General features: G+C 38.1%; 1 protein-coding gene across 16 annotated transcripts in view; it reads left to right on the top strand.

Annotated features, from left to right (window-relative positions):
• The window catches only part of pleca (plectin a), an 89,954-nt gene that overhangs the window by 56,290 nt on the left and 7,389 nt on the right, over positions 1-26,275 (top strand). For 8 of the 16 annotated variants that reach the window (XM_079878480.1, XM_079878468.1, XM_079878469.1 and 5 more), the window contains 29 exons: positions 916-993; positions 1,267-1,359; positions 3,785-3,951; positions 5,875-5,990; positions 6,567-6,673; positions 6,758-6,877; positions 7,117-7,212; positions 7,348-7,475; positions 8,416-8,509; positions 8,624-8,778; positions 9,149-9,500; positions 9,910-9,987; positions 10,133-10,294; positions 10,441-10,545; positions 10,848-10,943; positions 11,049-11,174; positions 13,708-13,860; positions 14,247-14,401; positions 14,610-14,736; positions 15,602-15,785; positions 16,032-16,064; positions 16,466-16,623; positions 16,807-16,985; positions 17,574-17,712; positions 17,830-18,183; positions 18,343-18,426; positions 18,515-18,619; positions 18,773-18,871; positions 20,379-23,723. In XM_079878480.1, coding sequence (XP_079734606.1) covers positions 916-993; positions 1,267-1,359; positions 3,785-3,951; positions 5,875-5,990; positions 6,567-6,673; positions 6,758-6,877; positions 7,117-7,212; positions 7,348-7,475; positions 8,416-8,509; positions 8,624-8,778; positions 9,149-9,500; positions 9,910-9,987; positions 10,133-10,294; positions 10,441-10,545; positions 10,848-10,943; positions 11,049-11,174; positions 13,708-13,860; positions 14,247-14,401; positions 14,610-14,736; positions 15,602-15,785; positions 16,032-16,064; positions 16,466-16,623; positions 16,807-16,985; positions 17,574-17,712; positions 17,830-18,183; positions 18,343-18,426; positions 18,515-18,619; positions 18,773-18,871; positions 20,379-23,723 — 7,188 coding nt within the window. Of the gene's footprint in view, positions 1-915; positions 994-1,266; positions 1,360-3,784; positions 3,952-4,582; positions 5,203-5,874; positions 5,991-6,566; positions 6,674-6,757; positions 6,878-7,116; positions 7,213-7,347; positions 7,476-8,415; positions 8,510-8,623; positions 8,779-9,148; positions 9,501-9,909; positions 9,988-10,132; positions 10,295-10,440; positions 10,546-10,847; positions 10,944-11,048; positions 11,175-13,707; positions 13,861-14,246; positions 14,402-14,609; positions 14,737-15,601; positions 15,786-16,031; positions 16,065-16,465; positions 16,624-16,806; positions 16,986-17,573; positions 17,713-17,829; positions 18,184-18,342; positions 18,427-18,514; positions 18,620-18,772; positions 18,872-20,378; positions 23,724-26,275 lie in introns of those variants that run through there. The other 8 variants (XM_079878470.1, XM_079878471.1, XM_079878467.1 and 5 more) reach the window with 3 other exon arrangements.

Here is a 26,275-nt window from a genome sequence, read left to right as displayed (position 1 = left end):
TTCACTTTCAGGGAACCATTAACTACAGGGTTTCAGGAATTTAAATTTGTTTTAGTAATGCATCGATTCATGTCTTCTCGTGTTTGCAGACATGGGATCCATTGAAAACCTTAGTGACATCATGCACTGCAAGCCAATAAGAGCCTGGCTCACGGAACAGCTTAGCTTTTGATTGGCTATTTCTTGTGATGACTGATTGACAAGTGTCATTGCATGTTCTTATTGTATGCTGGTGCATTTTGTCCACATTTTGGCATAGTGGGTGTATTTACATTCCGGTTCATAGATTCATAGATAATGAAGCTGGAATATCTCTGGTCCTTGGCTTACGGAATAATAAGGTTATGATCTAGAATAATGCAGTTGTCTTTAAAATATTAGAGTGTCGTTTCTGCGTTTTTCTAAAAAGATAATGCATTATTTCATGAAATGTGTAAGATATTAGAAAGAAATTGTGAATTTGTCTAGTTATGGTTTACTTTATCTTAGGGATGCACAAATATATATCGAACATAATTAATAATCAATTTTGTAAACTGTATAGGTTATATAGTTTTCAGTATATATAAGAAATATTGGATTTTTTCCTGTTTAAATAGTCTTTTCAATGCAATTCAAAAGTGCAAAGCAGTTATCCAGTGTTACTGTTCAATAAAATGTTTGGATGATCAATTTCACCTTCTTGTCTCATTTAGCGTATTTTTGTGTTTGAAACAGGCAAGACATTATTATAATATTCCTATATCTTTGCTGGTGCATCCCTACCCTAGTTATTGTTACGTTTGTTTATTTAATGTATTTTTTTTTTTTATCATTCATTTCAGTACATCTATAATCTCGGTCTTCTCATAACCGCATCTAATTCTTTGAGAACTCATCTTCCTTTTTTAATCTCTCCTTTTATTTGTTTTCCAGCCCAGAGAGAAGGGTCGCATGCGCTTTCACAAACTACAGAATGTACAGATCGCACTGGACTTCCTCAAACATAGACAGGTACAGTGAACCAAACACTTTATAAGCCATTATTTTATATATTTATCTTTGTTTTACCATCTAGGATCAGGGATTTGATACATATAAAGCTAGATTTTATTGGTCAGAAGGTATGATAACGTTTTATTAAAAACATTCACTAACATTTTCATTACAGATCATGAGTTTATTTAATTTAATTGAGTATCCTTACAGACCCACAGAGGGCTATGGGATTGAAAACCCTGGCCTTATCCAATTTCACTTTTTAACACAGATCTCATTGTTTGACAGGTGAAACTGGTAAACATAAGAAACGACGACATTGCGGATGGAAATCCAAAACTGACCCTCGGGCTAATATGGACCATCATTCTTCACTTCCAGGTCTGGTGTAGCACTGGTTGTGCTCTACTTACACAGAGCAGACACACTTTTATTCGTTTTAAATGCTGTTTGCTTCACAGATTTTCATTTCCCCTTTAACTATTTCTAAATGTTTTAGACTCTCAACTTACTGTTACTATTGCTGTAACAACACAGACATCTGTGCAGACTCGTGACAGGGTTTAATGAATCATCTGGCAACAGTGATATAGAGATCACTTTTCATTAATGTACCAAATATAAAACTCAGCCCACCCACAAAACACAGCAAATTGCTGGTTGTATTTTCAGACGTGACCTCAAATTAGGTTGTGCATGAACTTGATTTATTTATTTTTATAAGAAAAATGCAAGACAAAACAATGAAGAGAACCAACAGGAATTTTGTACCAGGTACAGATGGTTGGCTTTCTAGGCCAATGCACTGTTGTCTTTGGATTGCTGCTCAAGGTTTTCTCTCATTATGAGGAGACTGGAGCGCATTTGTTATACTTTTTTTCTGGGAAATAAAAACTCAAGCGTCAGTCTTTGATGTCACAGTAAGCCTGTGGGGGATTATGGGCTGGGATTGTGTCCATTTCGGTTGGTGACTCACACGTTCCCTTAAGGAAGGGGAAGCAGGCACGCTGGTATGGTGGTTTGGTGACTCATGAGACCAAACGTTCTGTTTTTGGTTTGGTGGAATGCATCTTAATTGTGTTCTTTTCCTTCCATTTTTTAAATGCATTTGTTATTTTCACAAAAGATGGATGGATTTTGAATGGGTCACATTTTTTGTTATTTTCAGCAAGTTATACGTTGTGTTGTTTATCTGGTCAGACATACCTAGATTAAAGGTTATATATAATACAATAAACACAATCCAGAATTGGTCAAAGCAATGCAGAATTAGCTTTAATTATGCATTCTCTACCATTGAGTCTGGCACCAAATCTTTGCCAACACCTTTTAATTGTTGAGCTTATTCTCACCACTAAAGTTTAGTAAAAATGTGGGAGGCATTAAAAAGAATCCTGCATTGAAAGGAACCTTAAATGACCCTCTTGGCTCTCGTAAAGCTAGGCTGCGAGGGAGGAGGACGTGGTTCCGCGTCTGAGTCATTGTGTACATCCTCAGTATTAGGATCCAGAGGTTTAGGCCAACCAGACATCCTTAAACAACTCTTATAATTGGAGGAAACTTGATTTTAGCCGTTGAACAGTAATTACCCAAAGGGGAATCCTGATGATGAGTCACCAGAGGAACGAACACATGCAAAATCACAGACTAAAAGTTGAACAAGCCTCTTATTATAAACGAATCTTATGATCACTGCTAACCACAATGTTTGTCCATAGTATCTTGGCAACAATGAGGGTATTTAAAGTATACTTTTTCCCCCTACCTTAAATTATGAAATGCCATATTTTCCCAGAGCGTTAAAGGGTAGTTTTTCATTATTGGAAAAGCAACAATCTGCACATTTTTTAATATGAAACAGACATTTACTGAAAACAGTGCAAACTTTGTTTTAAAATAGTAACGTTAATTGCAGTAATTGCATTTAGTCAGAAATGTTGTATAATAATTTTATATAATACATTATCTGTTTTATTGAAACCATATTTACATTGATTCTGATTTTATTTTAACATAATAAGAAAATTGTAGTTATAGTTTCCAAACATGTTTAGTCTGTTTTCTATAATAATTAGTGCTGGGCAACAATTAATTGCAACAATTATCCAAAATAAAGGTTTGTTTACACATAATATATGTGTGTGTACTGTGTGTGTGTGTATATATATATATATATATATATATATATATATATATATATATATACACATACATATATACATACATATACATATACATATACATATATATACATGCATGTGTGTGTATTTATATATACAACATAATTATACATAGTGCACACACATATGTAAACACAAACTTTTATTTTGGATGCGATTAATCGTGATTAATCGTTGCCCAGCACTAATATGACAGTCGTTTCTAAATATGCTTTAGGCCCTTTCACACCAAGGACTATAATTATAACAGCAACGATAAAGATATAGTACTAATCCTTCTAAATATAAAAGAATAGCAGAGTCTACACCACAACTATAACTATAACGATAACGGCATGGAGAAACTATATAGTTGGGATCATTTTCAGAACAATTTTTTCAGCTAAAGAATGTTAAAAACATTGACAGCCAATCAGAACAAAGGGACCTGGAGCATTTAAAGCATGAAGGAAAAGATGAAAAAACTGCAGCCAGCACTTAGAATTAACAGAACGATATCATCCGCTGGTGTGGACGCTTATATAGTTATCGTTCTTGGTGTGAACGGGCCTTTAGTCTAGTATTTTATATATGATAATACATCATTTGTTTTATTGAAACTATATTGTTTTCCTTTGCTCCATCAGATCTCCGATATCCAGGTGAACGGTCAGTCAGATGATATGACCGCCAAGGAGAAGCTGCTCTTGTGGTCTCAGCGGATGGTGGAGGGCTACCATGGCCTGCGGTGTGATAACTTCACCACCAGCTGGAAAGATGGCAGGCTCTTCAACGCCATCATCCATAAACACAGGTAGAAACTCCTTGTAAATAGAGAAAAAGTTCTTGGAACTGAGGCTTAGCGTTTAATGTGTCCATTCTCAGGACACATTAAACCATGGTACTCATGTGAAAGAGGTGGATTTTTGAGGAATAACTCCAAAAATAGTTAATAAAGTGATCTTAGTTCTTGAGAAATGACAAATATGCTTGTATCTCTGGGCCGTTTATGAATTTCATCTCCAGACTTGCTTGCTGTATTTGCCATGTCAATCACAAACCCCTTCTGCTCCTTGTTGGGTCTATGATTTATGCCCTAATTCCTGGCTTTTACCAAGTGTTGTTTGACAAGAAACAAGATTAGTTATGCCATACATAAAGGTATTCACCTGTTTGCACTTTCATGTGCCAACACATATGGGATTCAAAAAACTGTCATGCAATATCTTTAGAATTGCCGACCTATTGCAGCCTTCATACAAATACCTCTCAACCACATCAAATTCGGTTGAGTTTATGTCATATGAGTCCAAGTATGCCCCAATTGGCGCTTATGAATAGAGTTCAAAACTAGAATCCTGAAATAAGGGCGTGTTGAATCTAATAGGATCCCCAGAGGGTGTGTTTTTCACATTCAGCTGCATAGCTCAGGTTCACCCTACACTACCAGACACAGATGACTCTTGAGATTTGAACAAATAAGGAGCGTTTTTTCTTCCCTCTCGCTTGCAACTTAAACGTTATGATACACAGATTATTATTTGAACGGCGCTGGGACAGTAAACAGAACACGTGGACTGCAGTTGAAGCTCTCAAAGCTTGATGCGTGACATAAAATGGAGGGTGTTTTCACTGAGGAACGACTTTGCTAACCGTTGACTGGATAGTGAATCTATTGGGAAATTGGGAAAGAATACCCATCTGCATGCACACGTTTCAAAGAATGGGAAATTGAATCCAACACAATGTTCAGTCTCAAGAAAAAGTTCCGCTCCAAGAAGAGTCGCAGCAGCTCGTCCAGCCACGGATCCGTCAGTGACCTGGAGGACCGAGTGGTCATGCTGTGTGAAGATGTGCCGTCAGAGGTTTCTTTCGATTCGGGCCAGGGGTCCATCAGCCCTGGTGCCTGCTCAAGTGGTGGATCCCAAAGTGGAGATCTTGAACATGGCATGGAGCAAAGGCTCTCCACCCTAGACGGATTTTCTTACAGAAAGGTGTTCGTCTCAGATGCCGAGCTTCCCTGGGGCCAGCCATGCTACCTGCTCTCCCAGACAGCCAAACAGTCGTATGAATGCTTTGGTTTTATTAGTTGTATTGAAACGAGAAAGCAAAGCAATGCCTTTGTAGCTTTAGCAATTTAACTGATAATGTCAGTTCCTGCTTAATTCCTAGTAATTTTGTGTGCATAATTTAAAAAATAGTGTAAACTATAAAATTATTTAGTTTTGCTAGACTTTCAGGTTTTCATGTTCCTAAGAGGCTGCAGAGCATGTGTATGCATGTATTTTTACAGTAATTGTTTTTTGGCGCCTTGCAGTGATTGCTGTTGAGTGAGTACTTAGTCACATAAGACAGAGGCTTTTTTTCAAATCCCTTGAAGAGAAATCCATCTTGCCTTCACCTGCCCAGGCTCTGGCACAAATGTTTACATAGCCTCCAGGTTTGGCCAAGCACTGTGCAGTTAAATATGTGATCTGCAAGTATGCGTCCAAATGAGATTTGGATGAAATTTCCATTTTAAAGGCACAATTCATACAGGTTGGATTTTTGTTCGCTAAAATGGAAAGTATTTCTTTAAACAAAGCAGACATTAAAGTGCAAAATAATAGACTAAATAAGGATAATCTGTGTTAAAATTCAAGTGTGTAGTCTTTTCATTTTACATCTTGTCTAGAGTCATATTTTTTTTCAATGTCCCCCTTTAACTGTATTTTGTGAATTCTGTCTTTCATTCTAGGCCGAATTTGATCGACATGAATAAGGTGTTCAGACAGACCAACCTGGAGAATTTGGAGCAGGCCTTCAGCATAGCAGAGAGAGACATGGGCGTCACACGCCTGCTGGATCCTGAAGGTAAACAAAGGGAGAAGATCCCTCTGGATTCTCATTCAAAGAATTTTCTTTCATTCTTCTCTTTCATTGATAAATATAGTAGACCTTAGGGAATCTTAGTGGATTTAATGGACTTGTACAATATTCTTTAAGGTCTGTGAAACAGTTCTAATTGTTAAGTAATGTACACTACTGTTCAAAATGATTGTTTTTGAAAGAACTTAATGCTTTTATTCAGAAAGCATGCTTTAACTTGATCAAAAGATTTTTTTTAAATCTCTTATGGACCAATTTAAAGGTAAACCTGTGCATGTTTTGTTAAGTAGCTTTTGTTCTGTCATTTTATGAATGCTGGGTAAAATTTTATGTAAGATTTTTAGTTTTATGTTTGTATGTTGTTTATGTGAAACTTTTTATGCTGCCATTTTGGCCAGAGATTTAAATCTCAATGGGACTATCCTGGTAAAATAAAGGATAAAATAAATGCAGCCATGGTGTGCATAAGAAACTTCTTTCAAAAGCTTTTAAAAATGTTCCAGACCCCAAACTTTCGAACGATAGTGTATAATGATGGTAGTTTATTTTCCGTTTCTGCAGATGTGGACGTGCCACACCCAGACGAGAAGTCCATCATCACGTATGTGTCCTCTTTGTATGATGTCATGCCAAGGGTTCCTGACGCTCGTGATGGAGTCCAAGCCAATGTGAGTGTTTTGAAAATATAATTAAGTATGATGGGCCATTGATATTGTTATCTTTGATGTTTAATATGTATTATTGATGTACAGGAGTTGGAGTTGCGCTGGCAGGAGTATTATGAGCTGGTGACCATGTTACTCCAGTGGATCAGGCATCATATTATCGTGTTTGAGGAACGCAAGTTCCCTTCCAGCTATGAGGAGATTGAGGTTAGTTCCATGATCCTTAGGTTTAATGAACATATAAGTGCATATATACATGTGTAATTATGATTTGGTGCTGTAATTCACTATTCTTTTCCAGCTAGAAGTGTTGGAAAATGTATAAAATAGCTATTATGTCATTTTGTGACCATAAATGAGTACTTTTGTACTACAGAAAAGCGTCCGAAACAATTTAAAAAAAAAGATATTAAATTATGGTATGACAGTTTTCCCTTCTGTTGTAGGTTCTTTGGCGTCAGTTTCTGAAGTTCAAGGAGTCTGAACTACCAGCCAAGGAGACTGACAAAAATCGGACCAAGCACATTTACAAGTCTTTTGAGGTAAATGAAATTTGTCATAGTAGTAATTGCCTTTTAAACAAGCATGTAGTACAGTCTGTTTGGGCTTTTACATGAGTTTTCTTAACATGTTTTTACCAAGATTTGACTTTATGCATGGGGTTTGTTTGGCACCAGGGTGCTGTGCAGGCGGGTCAGGTCAAGGTTCCCCCCAGTTACCACCCAATTGACGTGGAGAAGGAATGGGGCCGCCTGCATGTGGCCATTTTGGAACGAGAGAAACTGTTGCGCTCAGAGTTTGAACGGTGAGAAATCTGTATAAAAACCTTCTCATGGTTATTATGTGCAGTTATTCATTTGAATACCTGACTATTTATAGGGGTATTTTGCTATAATAATGTGGTTCAAAAAGTATTGTACTAATTATATGCCATTGTGTTTAGATTTTACTGATGTTTTGAAGAGAATCTAAGTAGTTTTAGTTACCTCATTCAAGCTACTGTACCTTGCCAGAACGAAATCAATTGACTTGCCCTAACAAGAAACTTCCTCTATACTAATTGATTTTTTTTTCTAAATTAACAAACGTGGAAGGACTCGACTTTACTTTTAAAATCTTTTTTTAATTGAATTACTTTTCCCCTCAGTTCGAAAAGCATTAATCTTTCATTTCAGTTAAAGGGACAGTTCACCCAAAAAGGAAAATTCTGTCATCATTTACTCTCCTGTATGAATTTATTTCTTCTGCTGAACACAAAAGAAGATATTTTAAAGAATAAGGGTAAACAAACAGTTGATTCTATCCCTTTAAGATGATTTTTTCATCAAAATAAATGCATTACGTTTGTTATTAAATAGCATTTAGCACAAGAAACAGGGTGTCTCTTTTAAAAAGATTTGTCACAAGACAGACTCACTGCTGCTCTGCAGAATGTTTATGAGCCTTATCAGTTACAGTCATTCATAACATAACAGCACTTCTTAACATCAGTAGCTGATTCTATGTGACTTTCCTCTCCGGACTGGGATTTAGCATTATTAGGATTATTAGCGATGGCCTTTATGAATGACAGCCATGGACTGGAGTACCTGCTCCGTGAGAGGAGGGTGTGAGTGATTCAGCTGATGCTTTTCTGATTGATTGAAAGTCTGAATATTGTTTTATGTAGCCTTTGCCCAGTCATTTTATTCTTAATCTTGTAGTGAATTATGTAAAGAGTATTTGTGTGTCTGTTACATGTACAGACTGGAGCGTCTGCAGAGAATAGTCAGTAAGGTGCAAATGGAGTCAGGTTTGTGCGAGGAACAGCTCAACCAGGTGGAAACACTGTTACAAACGGTGAGATTGAAAGCCATTTATTCCTTTATTTGAATCCAAAGACCCAATTTTGAGAAGATAAACCTGCAGTATTTGTAAGCAAATTGCTTTGATTTAACTTTGCTTTTATTGCAGGACATACGTCTGCTGGGTGCGGGAAAGCCTATCCAGCACTCGTCTGAGATAGAGGCAGATCTGAACAAGGCTGAAAACATGATCCGATACCTTTTTAATGATGTGCAATTACTTAAAGACGGGCGCCACCTACAGGCAGAACAGATGTACAGGCGGTTAGTATGATATTCTACTGTCATAACCTAAAGAAATACAGTGACAGCTAGTACTATATTTAGTCTTTAGGTCTGAATGCAATGCTCATCAACCAAAAATATGAATATTGTACTTTATTTATTTACATAGGATTAACATAAATGTTAAAAATTTTAAAGAAAGTTAAATCCTTTACAGAATTCTTGCTTTCATCTTTTTCTGTAATAATGCTTTACTGAAAATATGTGTTAAAAACTATTTATAATGGTTAATTAACAATTATTAATAATATTATCTATAATAATATCCATATATCTAATAATATTTATAATAATTAAAATCTTATTTATTCTCATACCAGCTTTAACTGTCGTCTCTTGGCTCTTTCAGGGTGTACCGTCTCCATGAGCGTCTGGTTAACCTGCGCAGTGAGTTTAATCTGCGTCTGAAGTCTGGCGTGACGGTGTCGCAGGTGCCCATGACCCAGATGTCCATGTCCCAGGTCTCCCACGTCCAAACACTACAGCAGTCTCCGCAGCGCGTAAGACCTGAGCTCGACGAAGTCACTCTCAAGTACATTCAGGACCTCCTGTCCTGGGTGGAGGAGAACCAGAGGCGCATTGATGGGGCAGAGTGGGGCGAAGATCTGCCCACTGTGGAGTCTCAACTCGGTAGCCATCGTGGTCTTCATCAGTCAATCGAGGAATTCAAATACAAGATTGACCGTGCACGGTCTGATGAGGTAATTTAAAGCATAATTAGTTCTGTAGTACTTTATCATATGAGTCTTAAAATTGCCCATTGTACACTTTTGTAGCATTTATTGTGTTCCCTGAGGTCAACTAGATTTATTGCACCATAATTTTGTGGTTGTGATGGTTTTGCTACAGTATCTTTAAGATTTTTATATATGTAAATGACCTCTGTTCTGATTGGCTAATTTATTTTCTTGTGAACTGTGGAACAATAGCATTGAGTGATACACACTGGATACTAGAGTACAAACAATACTGTTCTCAATAAATCATTCATGCTTTATTAAGCAGTATTAATCATTCAAATTGTTTATTAAACTCTGAATATGAGTTAAGAATGGCTAAGACTACAATGAATGTTATATGAAAAACCAACATTATTTTCTCTCCTCTCAGAATCAGTTGACTCCAGTCAGTAAGGGAGCTTATCGAGAATACTTGGGCAAACTGGACCTTCAATATGCCAAACTGCTGGTACGCTCTTAAATCTAATTACAGACTGATCACTTTGTTGAATCTTAATTATGGATCCTAAAATATATTTGTTGCAATCCCAATATCACAAATCCTGATGAAATGGAATTAGCTAATTTATGAGTTGGTTGTTGTTCCTCCTCAGAACTCGTCCAAGTCACGCCTGCGGAATCTAGATCAGCTGCACGCTTTTGTTGTGGCCGCCACAAAAGAGCTGATGTGGCTGAACGAAAAAGAAGAGGAGGAAGTTAACTATGATTGGAGTGACCGAAACTCCAACATGACCGCCAAGAAGGACAACTATTCTGTAAGGCCACCAACACTTTTGAACATGATTCCACCTGCACTAAATTTACAAGTGGAATCATGTTCATGTTTTAATTGTAGAGAATCCTCTGAAATCATTTCATTGCATTTGACAGTGACAGTGGATGCTGCTGTGCTGTCTTGTAGGGTTTGATGCGAGATCTTGAACACAGAGAGAAGAGAGTGAACAATGTCCAGATGACCGGAGACAAACTGTTGAAAGATGGCCATCCTGCCAGGAAGACTGTGGAGGTGCACAATTTTACATTTAATAATTTGTGTATCTGTTAACATTTGGCTTGCTTACTCGGGAACACTTACTGTAATATCCAGCAATATTACTGATTTAACTGCACCGACACTATCGGATGAAAACAAAACTACAGCTGAATAACGACACTATTGTCTTCTGTCAAGCTAAAAATAGCTGAAATTAACTTGTTTCATAATTGATGAATTTACACACTTATTGAACTTCAGTAAATCATCACATATATGTATATAAGGAGAGAATTGTTTGAAACTCCAGCTGTTTGTATTCTATTTCTCTGTAGGCTTTCACTGCAGCTCTTCAGACTCAGTGGAGCTGGATCCTTCAGCTGTGCTGTTGCATTGAGACTCATCTGAAAGAAAACACAGCCTACTTCCAGGTACACACAACAAACACTTATGCTTTTAAACAGTGGGTTTGCAGTTCACATCCAAGTAGACAGCCAAATAGATTTACTTTGATCTCCAAAACTTCTGTTCTACAGTTCTTCTCAGATGTTAAAGAGGCTGAAGAAAGGATGAAGAAGATGGAGGACACGATGAAGAAGAAATATGTGTGTGACCGCTCAATCACGGTTACACGGCTAGAGGATCTGCTACAAGATGCAGTGGTGGGTGTTAATATGAGTGGATTTTTACAATCCTCTATGTACCAAAATGTACATGAGCTTTTTATTTGACCATTAATTTTCATTAAGACCTTGTGTCTGAAATCAAATTCTTCTGTAAAACAGTATGCCTAAAGAGTATTATGTCAGAATACATAGTAGGTGAAAATTACCCAGATGACCTACTACTTCCGGTGAGATTCTGAATTGCACATTGATGGACACTTTACTATCCCATGAGGCTACGGGAGAGGAGTTGTGAATGGTGGTGAAGCGATGCTGTAGGTCACATGATAGTAGTACGTCATTGCTTATGCTTGTAATCACTGGGTTTGTAGTTCACATCCAAGTGACATTTACGTGAATCAGTTCATACTCTCTATTTCAGTTAGTTGATAAACTCAATTCAGTGCTTCGTTTTAGTCGTAAAATTATTGACGCACCCGCCGCGCCCCAGATCTACGTAGTTCATCTTACATTTCATAAAGTTGATTGGTTACGAACATGAAACAACTCACTGCATGATGTAGCCTATAGAATGCGGTTATAATGACCCTAAAATTCAAGATATCAGGGCAATATGAATTTTTGTCTCGTATTTATATCATGATAAAAAATAAGCAATATCACACAAGTGCTGTTTTTGTCCTGAATAGCACGAGTGCAAATGTGATATTGATTTTATACCACAGGTCAATAAATAAGAAGTTAATATTGTGTTATATTTTAGACACGGTATTGTCTGCTTTTTCTCAATTTTGCCAATGAAAATATTACCTAAAAATCCAGAGCAGAACTGTTGTGCATATCTGAGCAACACACAACGGTGCATCGTTTCTGAATGAATCCGCATTTTAAGCGAATCATTCGTGTGAACCAATGATTCAATGGCACATTCATAAAAAAACCTGTTTGAAATACCCTTAAGTAGGGCACTTTTTGAGGGGACAGACATTTGTAGTGCTGTCCGAAACCATAGTGGACGTTATTGAGTGCACTCATTCAATCCCACAATGCACAGCAATAGCAAGTGTACAACCGATGTACGCTCAACGGCTAGAGAATTCCCATAATGCACTGTGACGTTCACGCCGAATGAATTCCCGCGTCTGGCGCCCGCAGCTAAAACAGCCATCCATCCATTTTCCAAACCGCTGGTCCAATATGGCTACAGCATTATATTATACAGGTATAAAATCCTTTTTACTTGATTATAAAAAAAATTATTTAAGGTTTATACATGCTCGCTTCCATGTCAGAGTTACTACTGGAGCTGCCAGTTTGCTTATCAAGTTTAATGATTATTAAACAGCAAGCACAAATTATGCAAAAGCTTCAGCCCTTCCGGCGCACTCAGTGTCCGAATTCACTCACTGGTTTTCATTCACTCCCTCAAGTAGACTATATTAGTGGAGTAATGTAGGCAATAGTGAATGAGGGGCGTTTTCGACATAGCCAAAGAGAGCCATTTACTTGAATCCGCCGTTTGAACGAATCGAATGAATGAATGTCTCAATGACTTGTTCATTTAGACATTTACCGCCTCTTGTTTAGAGTATCAAATCATTTCATATTTCCATTTTAATAAAAAACCCATTACAGTTCACCCAAAAATGAAAATTCTGTCATTATTTACTCAACCTAATGGCCGTTAAAGCCTAAAAGTATATGTGTAATAAATTCTATGTTGAATCAAATAAAATATTTTTTATATGTCTATTTGATGCTTCTCTCATTTAACACCATAATGACTTTAAATGATCTTTTGTGGGTAATTTTTCATTTGATGTGCGATTAATTAGATTAATTAATCGCCACATCATGTAATTATTTAGATTAAAATTTGTAATCGCTTGATCTAATATATATATGATCAAAAGTTTACATACACCTTGCAGAATCTGCAAAATGTTAATTATTTTAACAAAATAAGAGGGATATAGCCCACAAGACAAAATAAAAATGTTATTTATAAAAACGACCTGTTCAAAAGTTAACATACACTTGATTCGTAATACTGTGTATCCTTACTAGAGGATCCATGAGGGATCCTGTTTTGTCCTGAGCAGTAAAACTGCCCTCTGTTCTTCAGAAAAATCCTCAAAGTACCGCAAATTCTTTGGTTTTCCAGCATCTTTTGCATATTTGAACCCTGCAGTATGATTTGAGATCCATCTGTTCACACTGAGGACAATTGAGAGACTAAAACGCAACTATTACGAAAGTGAAACATACACTGATTCTCCAGAAGGAAACACGATGCATTAAGAGCCGGGGGTGAAAACTTTTATTTTGTCTTGTGGACTATATAAACATCTTTTTATGTAAGATATAAAGATGTAAGATGTATTATATCTTATTCAAGACGGTACTAAATCAAAATTAAAATGCGTTTTGTATGATCCCTTTTATTTTGTTAGAATAATAAACATTTTGCAGATTCTGCCAGGTGTATGTAAACTTTTGATCACGACTGTATATACATAGATAGATATATACATACATACATATGCAAATTTGTCTCTTTGGACATCAGGAGGAAAAAGAACAGCTAAATGAATTCAAGACACACCTGGAGGGTCTCAACCGGAGAGCCAAGACCATTATCCAGCTCAAGCCGAGGAACACCGCGCACCCCGTCAAGGGCAAATTACCCATTCAGGCTGTTTGTGACTTCAAACAAATGGAGGTAAAGCAGAGACACTGAGTCACTTGTTTTTGCATGTGTGTGTGTATGTGTGTACATGGGTAATAAAATAAACTCAATTATTCCTAGGGGCTCAATTAAGAACACACAAACAACTCTTTGAACCGTGTGTTTATTTGCTTTTCTATATTCCAGTCCCTCTTTCAAAAAATGGATGAAGAAGTCACATGTGTGATCATGCTCTTGCTCACCATGGGTGTAATGTGTGATCTAGCATGAATATCTTGCTGTTACATAGGCTCAGCAATTAGCCTCACCCATTTGTTCTTGCTCTTAGTCACTGCAATTATAATGTCATATACACAATGCAATCCATATCACTGTAATCACTTCAAACTTAATTAACATCCTTATTTTTTTTGGACCAGATCACGGTACACAAAGGAGATGAGTGTGCCCTGGTGAACAACTCCCAACCGTACAATTGGACAGTGCGAAACTCCAGTGGAAATGAAGCCACAGTACCGTCCATCTGTTTCATTGTCCCTCCCACCAACAAAGAAGCTATGGATGTCAGCTCTGGGTAACACAGTACAACCTAATACTAGTACACAAGACTAACCTCACTTGACTTCCCTTCCTTCAGTTGGCAGCACATTCAGATTCCACATACTTTTATCTGTCTGGGAGACGAGATGTGTGGTTTTCTTGCGATGTTGCAATATAAACCAAATCTTTCTGATTAGTGTTTGGCTTTCCATCTTATCCTTTGATTTGTTGTTTAACCTCAGTATGGATGCGAGTCTGCAGAGGCTGATGGTTCTTTGGCAAAGGCTACATGTTGATATGAAGAGCCTGCTGTCCTGGCAGTACTACATGCGAGATATCCTGCTTATCAACTCCTGGAATTTTATCATGGTAACTAGCACACACACACATTTTTAGATGCGTTCAAAGACTTAAAAATAGTAGAACCCAGGATGCACCTATATTAAAAGGCTGGTGCAAATAATTAATAATAAATGAATGGCCTAAAATTTCGTTATCATTTTGTGTAAATAACTGGAAAGGAAAATCAGTATGAAAAATTAATACACTACCATTCAAAAGTGATAAATGACGACACTTTTACATTGTTAGAAAAACTTTCTATTTCAAATACATGCTGTAATTTTGAGCTTAATCATCAGAGAGAGAGAGAGAGAGAAAAATGTGTCACGTTTCAAAAATATTACACTGCACAACAGTTTTTAGCATTGATAATGAAAAGAAAAGTTTCTTAATTACCAAATCAGCATATTAGAATAATTTATGAAGGATAATTTGACATTAGGTAAACCAGGGTAATGGCTGCTGAAATTTTGAATTGTAATGATATTTCACAATATTAATGTTTTTGCTGTGTGTTTGATGTAATAAATGCAGCCTTGGTGAGCATAAGAGTCTTCTTTCAAAAACATAAAAGGTAGTGCATTCATTTTGAGTTTTGCTGAAGCTTACATTAAACAGTATTATTAAATTATTATCACTGTTTTTTAACTGTATTAAATGTTTTGTGTAAAAACATTTTAACATGCACAATTAAATATTCAGTATCAGCCAATATATGTCTAATATCAATTGCTACGATGAATATAATCTCTAATATTGGCTTATAACTGATATAAATAGATTATTATGTATTATTTAATTGTATGCAGAGGCATACAAACTGAAAAGTTGCATTTTAAACCTTATAAATTTACTCATAAGTAATTAGGTGACATTTTCTAATTTTGTGTAGTTCAAGACTCTGAGAGTTGAGGAATATCGACTGACCCTGAAGAACCTGGAGCAGCACTATCAGGCCTTCATACGTGACAGTCAGGATTCTGAGCTCTTCGGTGCTGATGATCGCTTGCAAGCTGAGAACAGTTACAGCAAAGCCACTCAACACTATGATAACCTGCTACGCTCCGTTGAACAAGGTGGGTGTCTGATAAGGTCAGCTGGTTTGTTCAGATGTATAGAAACCATTCATCACTTTCACAGTTCAATGAAATTACACACATACATCCATCTTGGCCCCAGCAAACACCCCTGTTTTAATACTTTAAGGTTTTTCTGCATGCTTGAAGCAACACAAAGGCATTATGACTTGTAGGAATTTCAAGATGGGGCTGGATAGGGCATTCCATCCAACTCCCATTATGACTGTGAGACTTATCTTTCAGAACATGTTCTCATCCAAAAGGACAGCGCATTGGGTAAAGATCCGAGAGTGGATTTTTTAACAAACTGTGAATGATATGTCCATGTCATTGTTTGTTTCATACTTTCATGTGCATTTTGTTCTAATCCACATTGACTCCAGGGATTTTTAGCATGTTTTTCACAGATTTTCTCACCATTTGACAGTTTGAAATGCAGTGTACTCACTTAAAAGTGTGCAAATGAACTGATTTACTTGATCTTTAAGGTCTGAAACATTCTCTATGAAAGTACTTGAATGCAAATGCTTCTATAGATATGCAAGGTCGATTTTATATATTGTATGGATACTGCATGGATTTAATGTGATTAAAGAAGAAACATTCTTAGATGTGTGTGCATTTGCTTTTTTCGCATTTCTTGAGCTTTTTTAACAGAAAGTATGTCAATTATTTAGGGGAACAGGATGAGTCAGTGTGCAGGAGTTACATCACCCAGATAAAGGAGCTGAGATTGAGACTGGAAGGCTGTGAGAACCGCACAGTGAACCGCCTCAGACATATGGTAGACAAGGAGCCTCTCAAAGCCTGTTCACAGAGAGCCACTGAACAGAAGGTCTGCATAAACACTGTATTAATATACATTATACCATTGAATCCATCAAGAAATGCCTTCAAATGTATATATATATAACACATGAAGAGCCTGTGTATGTCTACTGCAATCATTAATTAATTGAAATCTTAATATATATTATTCAATGACTAAATCCTTGTGTATTCTCACGTCGTCCTACAGAAAGTGCAGACTGAGTTGGAGGGTATAAAGAAAGACCTGGATAAGATGGTGGAGAAGAGTGAAGCAGTGCTGGCCACATCTCAGCAGTCCAGTTCAGCCCCTGTCCTGCGCTCAGAAATAGACATCACCCAGAAAAAGATGGAGCACGCCTACAGTCTTTCCTCTGTGTATCTCGACAAGTGAGTTTCAAGTCCATTTTTTATACATATATACACTACCGTTCTAAAGTTTGGCTTAGGTAAGCTGTTTTAATGTTTTTGAAAGAAGTCTCTTATGCTCACCAAGACTGCTTTTATTTGATCAACGATATAGTAAAAGCTGTAATGATGTGAAATATTATTACTATTTAAAATAACAGTTTTCTATTTTAATGTATTTTAAAATGTAATTTATTCCTGTGATGGCAAAGCTGAATTTTCAGGAGCCATTATTCCAGTCTTTAGCGTCAAATGATCCTTCAAAAATCATTCTGATATGCTGATCATCAATGTTGAAAATAGTTGTGCTGTTTAATTTTTTGGTGGAAACTGTGATACTTTTTACATGATTATTTGATGAGTATAAGTTCAATAGAAAGTAAATAGAAATAGCATTTTTTGTAACTATATAAGCAATGTAATGCACCCTTGTACAATAAAACCCCAAACTTTTGAACTTATTTAGATTGAAGTATCCAATAGAAATGTTTTTTTACTTTTCCACACTAAGTCATCTTTTTGTCCTTCCCATATAAAATTATGCTGATCCTATTCTTTTTGTCCATAAAGGCTGAAGACCATCGACATGGTAATCCGCAGCACACAAGGAGCAGAAGACATTCTCAATAAATATGAGAACCAGTTGCGGGATGTGAACAAAGTTCCTGTTAATGAGAAAGAGATTGAGGCCACTCAAACACAGCTCCAGGTACATTGTCTCTCGCACAATAACCCAATTATGCATGAAATTGTTTACCACTATAAGCTCAAATCATACATGACCTCACAAACATGTTCATGTTCTTTCCTTCTTTTTTGACTCTAGAAACTGCGCTCAGAAGCGGAGGGAAAGCAAGCTACGTTTGACCGCCTGGAAGAGGAGCTTCAGAGGGCTACAGCGGTGACCGACCGTATGTCTCAGCTGCACAGTGAACGTGACATAGAGCTGGAGCACTACAGGCAGCTGGTGGGCAACCTGAAGGACCGCTGGCAGGCTGTGTTCGCTCAGATTGAGCTGAGGCAGAGAGAACTTGACCTTCTGAGCAGGCAGATGCAGGCTTACAGACAGAGCTGGGACTGGCTCATCCGCTGGATAGCAGATGCCAAGCAGAGGCAGGACAAGCTCCATGCTTTGCCCATTGACAGCAAAGCCCTTCAAGAGCAGCTGACCCAGGAGAAGGTATCTATCTATATCTATCCATCCATTGGTCAATCTGAAATGCAGGGTTTTAATTAATTTTCTGTTCTCAATGCTTTATATAATGAATATCATTTAACATTTTGCTAGAAAATCATGTTAATAATCTTTTTATTTACGTCATGTCCATTATTTGTACAGAAACTGCTTGAGGAGATTGAGAAGAACAAGGACAAGGTGGATGAGTGCCAGAAATATGCTAAAGCATACATTGATGCCATAAAGGTGTGTATGAATGATGCTGGCCACATACATATTTTACTCAAATCTAAATGATTTATGAGTAGCACTCTGACTGAATGTTCTCATCCAGGATTATGAGCTCCAGCTGGTGTCTTATAAAGCTCATGTGGAGCCCATCGCTTCCCCTCTGAAGAAGACCAAAATGGAGTCTGCATCTGATGACATCATTCAAGAGGTACCCTAGAGATCTGATATCCACCTGTCTTTGGCTCTTAATCTGCTATATGCATTAATTTACATACTGTATGCATAACTTATACTGTTCTACTTGGGCTTTTATTTATTGATCTTCTTTGACATGCCAAGTAACTTCAAAAATATCTTTCAGTATGTGACTCTGAGAACACGCTACAGTGAGCTGATGACTCTTTCGACCCAGTATATTAAATTCATCATTGAGACACAGCGCCGCCTAGAGGATGAGGTGGTAAGTATCAAAACCTAAAGTCTTAACTTTAACTCACTAACTTGATCCTATTGTAGTTTAATTTGTGTATGTATGGACACATGAAATATGTATTTATTTCACTGTACAAACCATATGAGACACAGTTACATTTTTATCTTAAGTTATCAAAGAGTAACACAATAGTGAAGTTGAAATATGCTATTGTTGGCCGTGTGCTAAAGGTTAAAGTTCTGGAAATCAAAAATGTAACAGATTGAGCTGCTCACCTAGGCCTTCAGTAATATAAATGCTAGTGGTGCAGCACATTCCATTTCTTTCACAATGTATGTCTTTCATTATGTGTTTACTACTATGGAGGTGTTTTAATATCTCTTCCATTATAGTGAGCTCTCAGTCTTCAGCCTGAAGCAAACTTAAAATATGCTGTTATCCTAAAAATAAAAGTTAGTGCATGGTGCAAAGTACCAGTGATGCCACATTGTTTCGCTAGTTTAATTTCCTGGTTGGATTCTGTCTGCTGCTTAGCTGCATTCTTACCCATCATTCCTTTGTACACTATTTGTTGATTTTCCCTCTTGAGTATGCTTCAGCCTGACTGTCAGCCCTTCTTCTGTAGCTGTTTTCTGCTCAATTTTGGTTTCCATTTTCCTTTCTAACCTTTATTTTCTTGTCTGCTTCTCTAAACTGCTTGCCAGTGCTTTATCATGATGAATGTTTGTCATGTTTGGGCGCTAAAGAGGTAAATTGTCCACAAAAATGCATGTTCATCCTTTTCCAGTCCCTTGTTAATTACATTAGCATTTTTGCCATTATTAAGAAATATGTTAACTAAAATATGAACAAAAATATGCATTAATATATATTATTGGATTTGTCAAAATCTGCACTTTGGCATTCATCAGATCTGTTTTTCTTCTCCCCTCCCCCCCCCCCCCCCTTATGGTCTAGCATTATTTAAACATTATTTAATAAGTCTCATTCTTTCTTTGCTGCATCACTAAGCTGTTCTGTTGTAGGCATGATAATACTATGAATATACATTTTCAAATATTCTTTCTTCATTGACCCTTTATAATAATAGTTTGTCATTTATTAAAAGGTTAAATGTCCATATTTTGTTCATAAGGGAATCCAAAACACATTCTGTAACCCTTTTCACTCTAATGTAAAATATATTAAAAAACACAAATCTTCAGTCTTCAAAATGACAGGGTAGAGTTTTAAAGTTTTTATTCATTTAAAAAATGTATCCAGTGATAACACCTCATTAGCATGAAACCATTCGATATTCCAGCTGTAGTGGTGTTTTGTGAAGTGATTGTGTCTCATTTTGTGTACCATACATTTTGACTTTATATAATCCTTAATAAAATAACTACTTAAGTTGTTTTTCTGTTTAGCATAACACCCTGTAACTTTGTCCATGTACTTGCATTCGCATGTACGTACATGCACTTATAATATCTAACACTTAAATATTTAACTTTGTTTCTATTTCCCCTACTATTTACCTTCACTAATACAGAAAGCTGCCGAAAAACTTAAGGAAGAAGATAGAAAAAAGCTGGCCGAGATGCAGGCCGAGCTAGAAAAGCAAAGGCAGTTAGCTGAATCTCACTCAAAGGCTATAGCTAAAGCAGAACAAGAGGCGAATGAGCTGAAGACGAAGATGAAAGATGAAGTCAGCAAACGACAGGACGTCGCGGTCGATGCTGAGAAACAGAAGCAAAATATCCAACGAGAGCTTCAGGAGCTCAAAAGCCTTTCTGAGCAGGAAATCAAGTCTAAGACTCAACAGGTAGAGGAAGCCCTCCACAGCCGGACCAGAATTGAAGAAGAAATCCATATAATACGACTCCAGCTAGAGACGACGATGAAACAAAAAAACACTGCTCAAACAGAGCTTCAACAGCTCAGGGAAAAAGCTGCAGATGCCGAAAAACTTCGAAAGGCAGCACAGGATGAGGCAGAGAAGCTTCGGAAGCAAGTTGCCGAAGAGACTCAGAAGAAACGCCAGGCAGAAGAGGAGCTTAAACTGAAATCAGAGGCAGAAAAGGAGGCTGCCAAAGAGAAGAAGAAGGCACTTGACGATCTTGAGAAGTTCAAGCTTCAAGCTGAGGAAGCTGAGAGGCACATGAAGCAAGCAGAGCTGGAAAAGCAAAGACAGATTCAAGTGATAGAGGAAGTGGCTAAGAAGACTGCAGCCACTCAGCTTGAGAGTAAACAAACATCATTGACAGCAAAACTGGAAGAATCACTCAAACATGAACAGGTGATGGTCATTCAACTGCAGGAGGAGGCAGAACATCTCAAAAAGCAGCAAGCTGAAGCAGATAAGGCAAGAGAGCAGGCAGAGAAGGAGCTAGAAACATGGAGACAGAAGGCTAATGAAGCTCTCCGGCTCCGGCTCCAGGCTGAAGAAGAGGCCAATAAGAAAACTACAGCTCAGGAGGAAGCGGAGAAACAGAAAGAGGAAGCCAAACGGGAGGCAAAGAAGAGAGGAAAAGCTGAGGAGGCTGCCCTTAAACAGAAAGAGACTGCCGAAAAGGAACTGGAGAACCAAATAAAGATGGCTGAAGAAACAGCTAAACAGAAGCTTGCAGCAGAGCAAGAGCTTATTAGGTTAAGAGCAGATTTTGAGCATGCTGAACAACAGAGAACTGTCTTGGATGATGAGCTCCAGCGTCTCAAAAATGATGTCAATGCCGCTGTTAAACAGAAGAAGGAGCTTGAGGAGGAACTGGTCAAAGTTAGGAAGGAGATGGAAGTTCTACTACAGGTAAAATCCAAAGCTGAGAAAGAGTCTTTGTCAAACACTGAAAAGAGCAAACAACTACTTGAATCTGAGGCTGCCAAGATGAGGGAACTGGCTGAGGAGGCAACTAAACTGAGGTCAGTTGCAGAAGAAGCAAAGAAACAGAGGCAAATTGCAGAAGAAGAAGCTGCCCGTCAGAGAGCAGAGGCTGAGAAGATCCTCAAAGAAAAGTTAGCTGCTATCAACGAGGCAACCCGTCTAAAAACTGAGGCTGAGATCGCTTTGAAAGAGAAGGAGGCTGAAAATGACCGCTTAAAGAGAAAAGCCGAAGACGAGGCCTACCAGAGGAAAGTTCTTGAAGATCAAGCAGCTCAGCACAAGCAAGCAATTGCAGAAAAGATCGATCAGCTCAAGAAGTCTTCAGACACTGAGCTCGACAGGCAAAAGAAAATAGTTGAAGAAACCTTGAAGCAGAGGAAAGTGGTGGAGGAGGAGATCCACATTCTCAAACTCAATTTCGAAAAGGCTTCAACTGGCAAACAGGACCTTGAACTTGAGCTCAACAAACTGAAGGGCATCTCAGAGGAGACACAGAAGAGCAAAGCGAAGGCTGAAGAAGAAGCAGAGAAATTCCGAAAACTTGCTTTGGAAGAGGAGAAAAAAAGGAAAGAGGCAGAGGCCAAGGTGAAAAAAATCCAAGCTGCAGAAGAAGAGGCAGCAAGACAACACAAAGCTGCTCAAGAGGAGGTTGAGCGTCTAATGAAGAGAGCAGAAGATGCCAAAAAGCAGAAAGAGATTGCAGAGAAAGAAGCCGAGAGGCAGATAATTTTAGTCAGAGAGGCTACACAGAAGTGCTCTGCTGCTGAACAGAAAGCCCAAAATGTTCTTCTCCAGCAAAATAAAGACAGCATGGCGCAGGATAATCTCAAGGAAGAGTTTGAAAAAGCAAAGAAACTGGCACAAGATGCAGAAAAGGCTAAAGACAAGGTTGAGAAAGAGGCTGCCTTGTTGCAGAAGAAAGCAGAGGAAGCTGAACGTCAAAAGCAGGCAGCTGAGGCTGAAGCTGCCAAACAGGCCAAAGCCCAGGAAGATGCTGAAAAACTGAGGAAGGAGGCTGAAAAGGAAGCTTCCCGGCGGGCTGAGGCAGAGGCTGCTGCTTTAAAACAAAAACAAGAGGCTGATGCTGAAATGGCCAAGTACAAAAAGCTGGCAGAAAAGACCCTGAAGCAGAAGTCTTCGGTTGAGGAGGAGTTAGTGAAGGTTAAATTGCAACTTGATGAGACAGACAAACAGAAATCTATCCTTGATGATGAACTTAAGCGACTCAAACAAGAGGTCAGTGATGCTATGAAGCAGAAGGCTCAAGTAGAGGATGAGCTCTCTAAAGTTAAGATTCAGATGGAGGACTTACTGAAACTGAAACTTAAAATTGAAAAGGAAAACCAAAAGCTTATGAAGAAAGATAAAGACAACACAAAGAAACTCCTTGAGGAAGAGGCTGAGAACATGAAAAAACTGGCTGAGGAGGCAGCACGGCTTAACATTGAGGCTCAAGAAGCTGCAAGATTACGGCAAATTGCTGAGTCAGATCTTGCCAAACAGAGGGAACTGGCTGATAAGATGCTGGAAGAGAAAAAGCAGGCCATTCTTGAGGCGACAAAACTGAAGGCTGAAGCCGAAAAGCTCCAGAAACAAAAAGATCAGGCACAGGTAGAGGCTCAAAAGCTGTTAGAGGCCAAAAAGGAGATGCAGCAGCGTCTGGAGCAGGAGACTGTAGGTTTCCAGAAATCTTTAGAGGCTGAACGCAAGCGGCAATTAGAGATTACCGCAGAGGCTGAGAAACTAAAGATCAAGGTGACGCAGCTAAGTGATGCTCAGTCAAAAGCAGAGGAGGAAGCCAAAAAATTCAAGAAACAAGCTGATGAAATCAAAACCCGTCTGCTAGACACTGAAAAACAGACTTCCGAAAAATACACTGTTGTTGAGAAACTGGAAGTACAGAGATTGCAGAGCAAAAAAGAGGCTGATGATCTGCATAAAGCAATTGCAGAGCTTGAGAAAGAAAAGGAGAAATTGAAAAAAGAGGCTGCTGACTTACAAAAACAATCAAAAGAGGTATTGTGTTATATGTTGTAGTACTGCAATCTAGTGCTTTATATATTAGCCTTAAACACCTTAATTAACAATTAACAGTTTTATACAATTTCTGAACCTTTGTTCATGTACATTGCATGTTACCAGTCTCAGTGATAACAAAACCTGCAATTGTTATGAACAAAGTTGTTCTGGTCCCCTTTAACACTAGTGTCCATGATGTATTTATTTAGTTTGCAATTATGTTGTGCAGCCTATTTGCACATTGTTGGTATCACTATTTTATTTTAAAATAGTTTCTAATGTCTGTAACTTGGGCACTATAATGTATTGTAATTTTCCTAAAATGTCCATATTTACCTATTAATTCAACAATGAACTAAATATATTTCAGCTGTTAGATTTATTCTACCTTTAATTAATATCTATTTTAGCATGCTGTGAAGTTGTCATATTTACATAGTGTATTGTATTCTTTTGATTCTGTCATTAGAGTGAAATCTGCTATCATTTACTCGCTTCTTCTTCTTATTACAAAGATAATATGAAGAATATATCTGTTTTTCCTATGCAATGAAAGTCAATGGGCTCCCATATTATTTTCACCCGCTTTGACATTCATTGTATGGACATAAACAGTTAAAACATTCTTCAAAATATTTTGTGCTCTGCAGAATAAAGTATGGTTAGGTTTGTGACGACATGAGTGTGAGTAAATGATGATAGAGTTTTAATTTTTGGGTAAAATATAACTTTAAAGGTTGTATCAGTGATTTCAGGCCCCCCAAAAAAAAGATCGCATTCATCTAATCTTTCCTAACGATCCGCTAGCTGCCCGCCCCATAAGCATGCCGTCAAAAAAACGCGTCTCTGTAGGCAGCCTAGGCTCTGAGATCTGCACACAAAAACAATTGGTTTCACCAACCACTCAAAACCAAAACAAATAGTGTTCCAACCAATCACCGACAAGGGGGAGGGTGTTGTGAGGTTTTGAGCCAGCTTCTTCTTCAGCTCCGACTTCGTGTGCAGCCATGCACGAGCACAAAACCTCACAACACCCACCCCTTGTCGGTGATTGGTTGGTAGGGCTGCACGATTTTGAGAAAAAACCTAATTGCGGTTTTTCTGACAAATATTGCGATTGCGGTGCGATTTTCGATTTTTGCGTTCGATACTTTTAAGTGCATAAAACCTAAAATTATGAATAAAATATGTTGTTACTTTTACGACACAGAGGGTTAAATAAACTACATACATAGTGATTGAGGTAATGAGATTGTTTGATGCTTCGTGATTATTAAATACCTGAACCTAAATACCAAAGAATAGATTGGTAGTGTTTCCTCTGGATCTGGCCACGGCACGTCGACATATTTTACATTTAGCACTCTTTTGCTCCACGTCGTTCTTCGCGAATCCAAAATAAGTCCAAACAGCTGAAGTACCACCCTTCTTGTTAACCACAAGTGTTCCCCCGCTTCCTCTCCCGTCACCGAAGAAGTGCCTTCGGCCATTTCTGCGCAGTTACAAGCTTTTTCTATTGGCACAATTCGAGGTACACGACACGTTGTGTGTTAAGAGCCTGTTTACACCTGGCCACTTAATGCGTTTTCTCAGATCGGATAGCTATCTGATTTGTCAAAACGATTCCATTTACACCTGGTCACATAAATGTGTTTTTGCGAAACGGATTTAAATCCGATCTTCAATTCCCGCGCTATATGCAGATTTAATGGAGTGCCCGTCACGAAAGCAACAGATATGAGCTGCATTTTATTGATCATCAGCTAAAAATTTCTAAATCAAAGACCGCAATAAGAGAGAGCGGCAACAGCCCTGGTAAGATCATTTCATTTCTCTACTTTTAATGATGTTGATTGTGTGTTAAGCGTCTGCGACTTAGTTTCACTTTGATTTGCGATAGTTTGCACGTTGGCTTAATGAATAGATGCTCAGCTGCTCAGCTGCTCATCTGCGGTGACGCGCGTGTTCCAGTAGCGTCGTCATATCTCGCTATAACATTACATATAGGCGGATATAGCCTATAACACGCTCTCACACGTTTATATTTGAGCATTTTTGGGAGGAGTACAATTTACATATGTGGTTTCAACAACCAGATGCATTTACACTTGTCCAGTTTCGTCTGGAATGCGGCCCAGACCTCCTCCTGAAGTGGTTTGAGCGATCGGTACAACCTTGTTGTTTCCATTGCCATTTCTAATTGGCCAGCAAGCCAGGAACGCAAGATTCGACCATTTTGATTGGCTAATAGGTTTGTCACTCAAATGTCAGAGGCGGGGGAAAAAACCTCAGACTCCTGAGGTTAGGTTATTGCGGGAGTTAAAACCTCAATATCGATGCGATAAAGGTTAATCGTGCAGCCCTATTGGTTGGAACACTATTTGTTTTGGTTTTGAGTGGTTGGTGAAACCAATTGTTTTTGTGTGCAGATCTCAGAGCCTAGGCTGCCTACAGAGACGCGTTTTTTTGACGGCATGCTTATGGGGCGGGCAGCTAGCGGATCGTTAGGAAAGATTAGATGAATGTGATCATTTTTTGGGGGGGCCTGA

The sequence above is a fragment of the Squalius cephalus genome (assembly GCF_949319135.1).
Source record: "Squalius cephalus genome assembly, chromosome: 8".
In the NCBI taxonomy this organism is placed as follows: domain Eukaryota; kingdom Metazoa; phylum Chordata; class Actinopteri; order Cypriniformes; family Leuciscidae; genus Squalius; species Squalius cephalus.
This window is presented reverse-complemented; position numbering and strand designations above follow the sequence as displayed.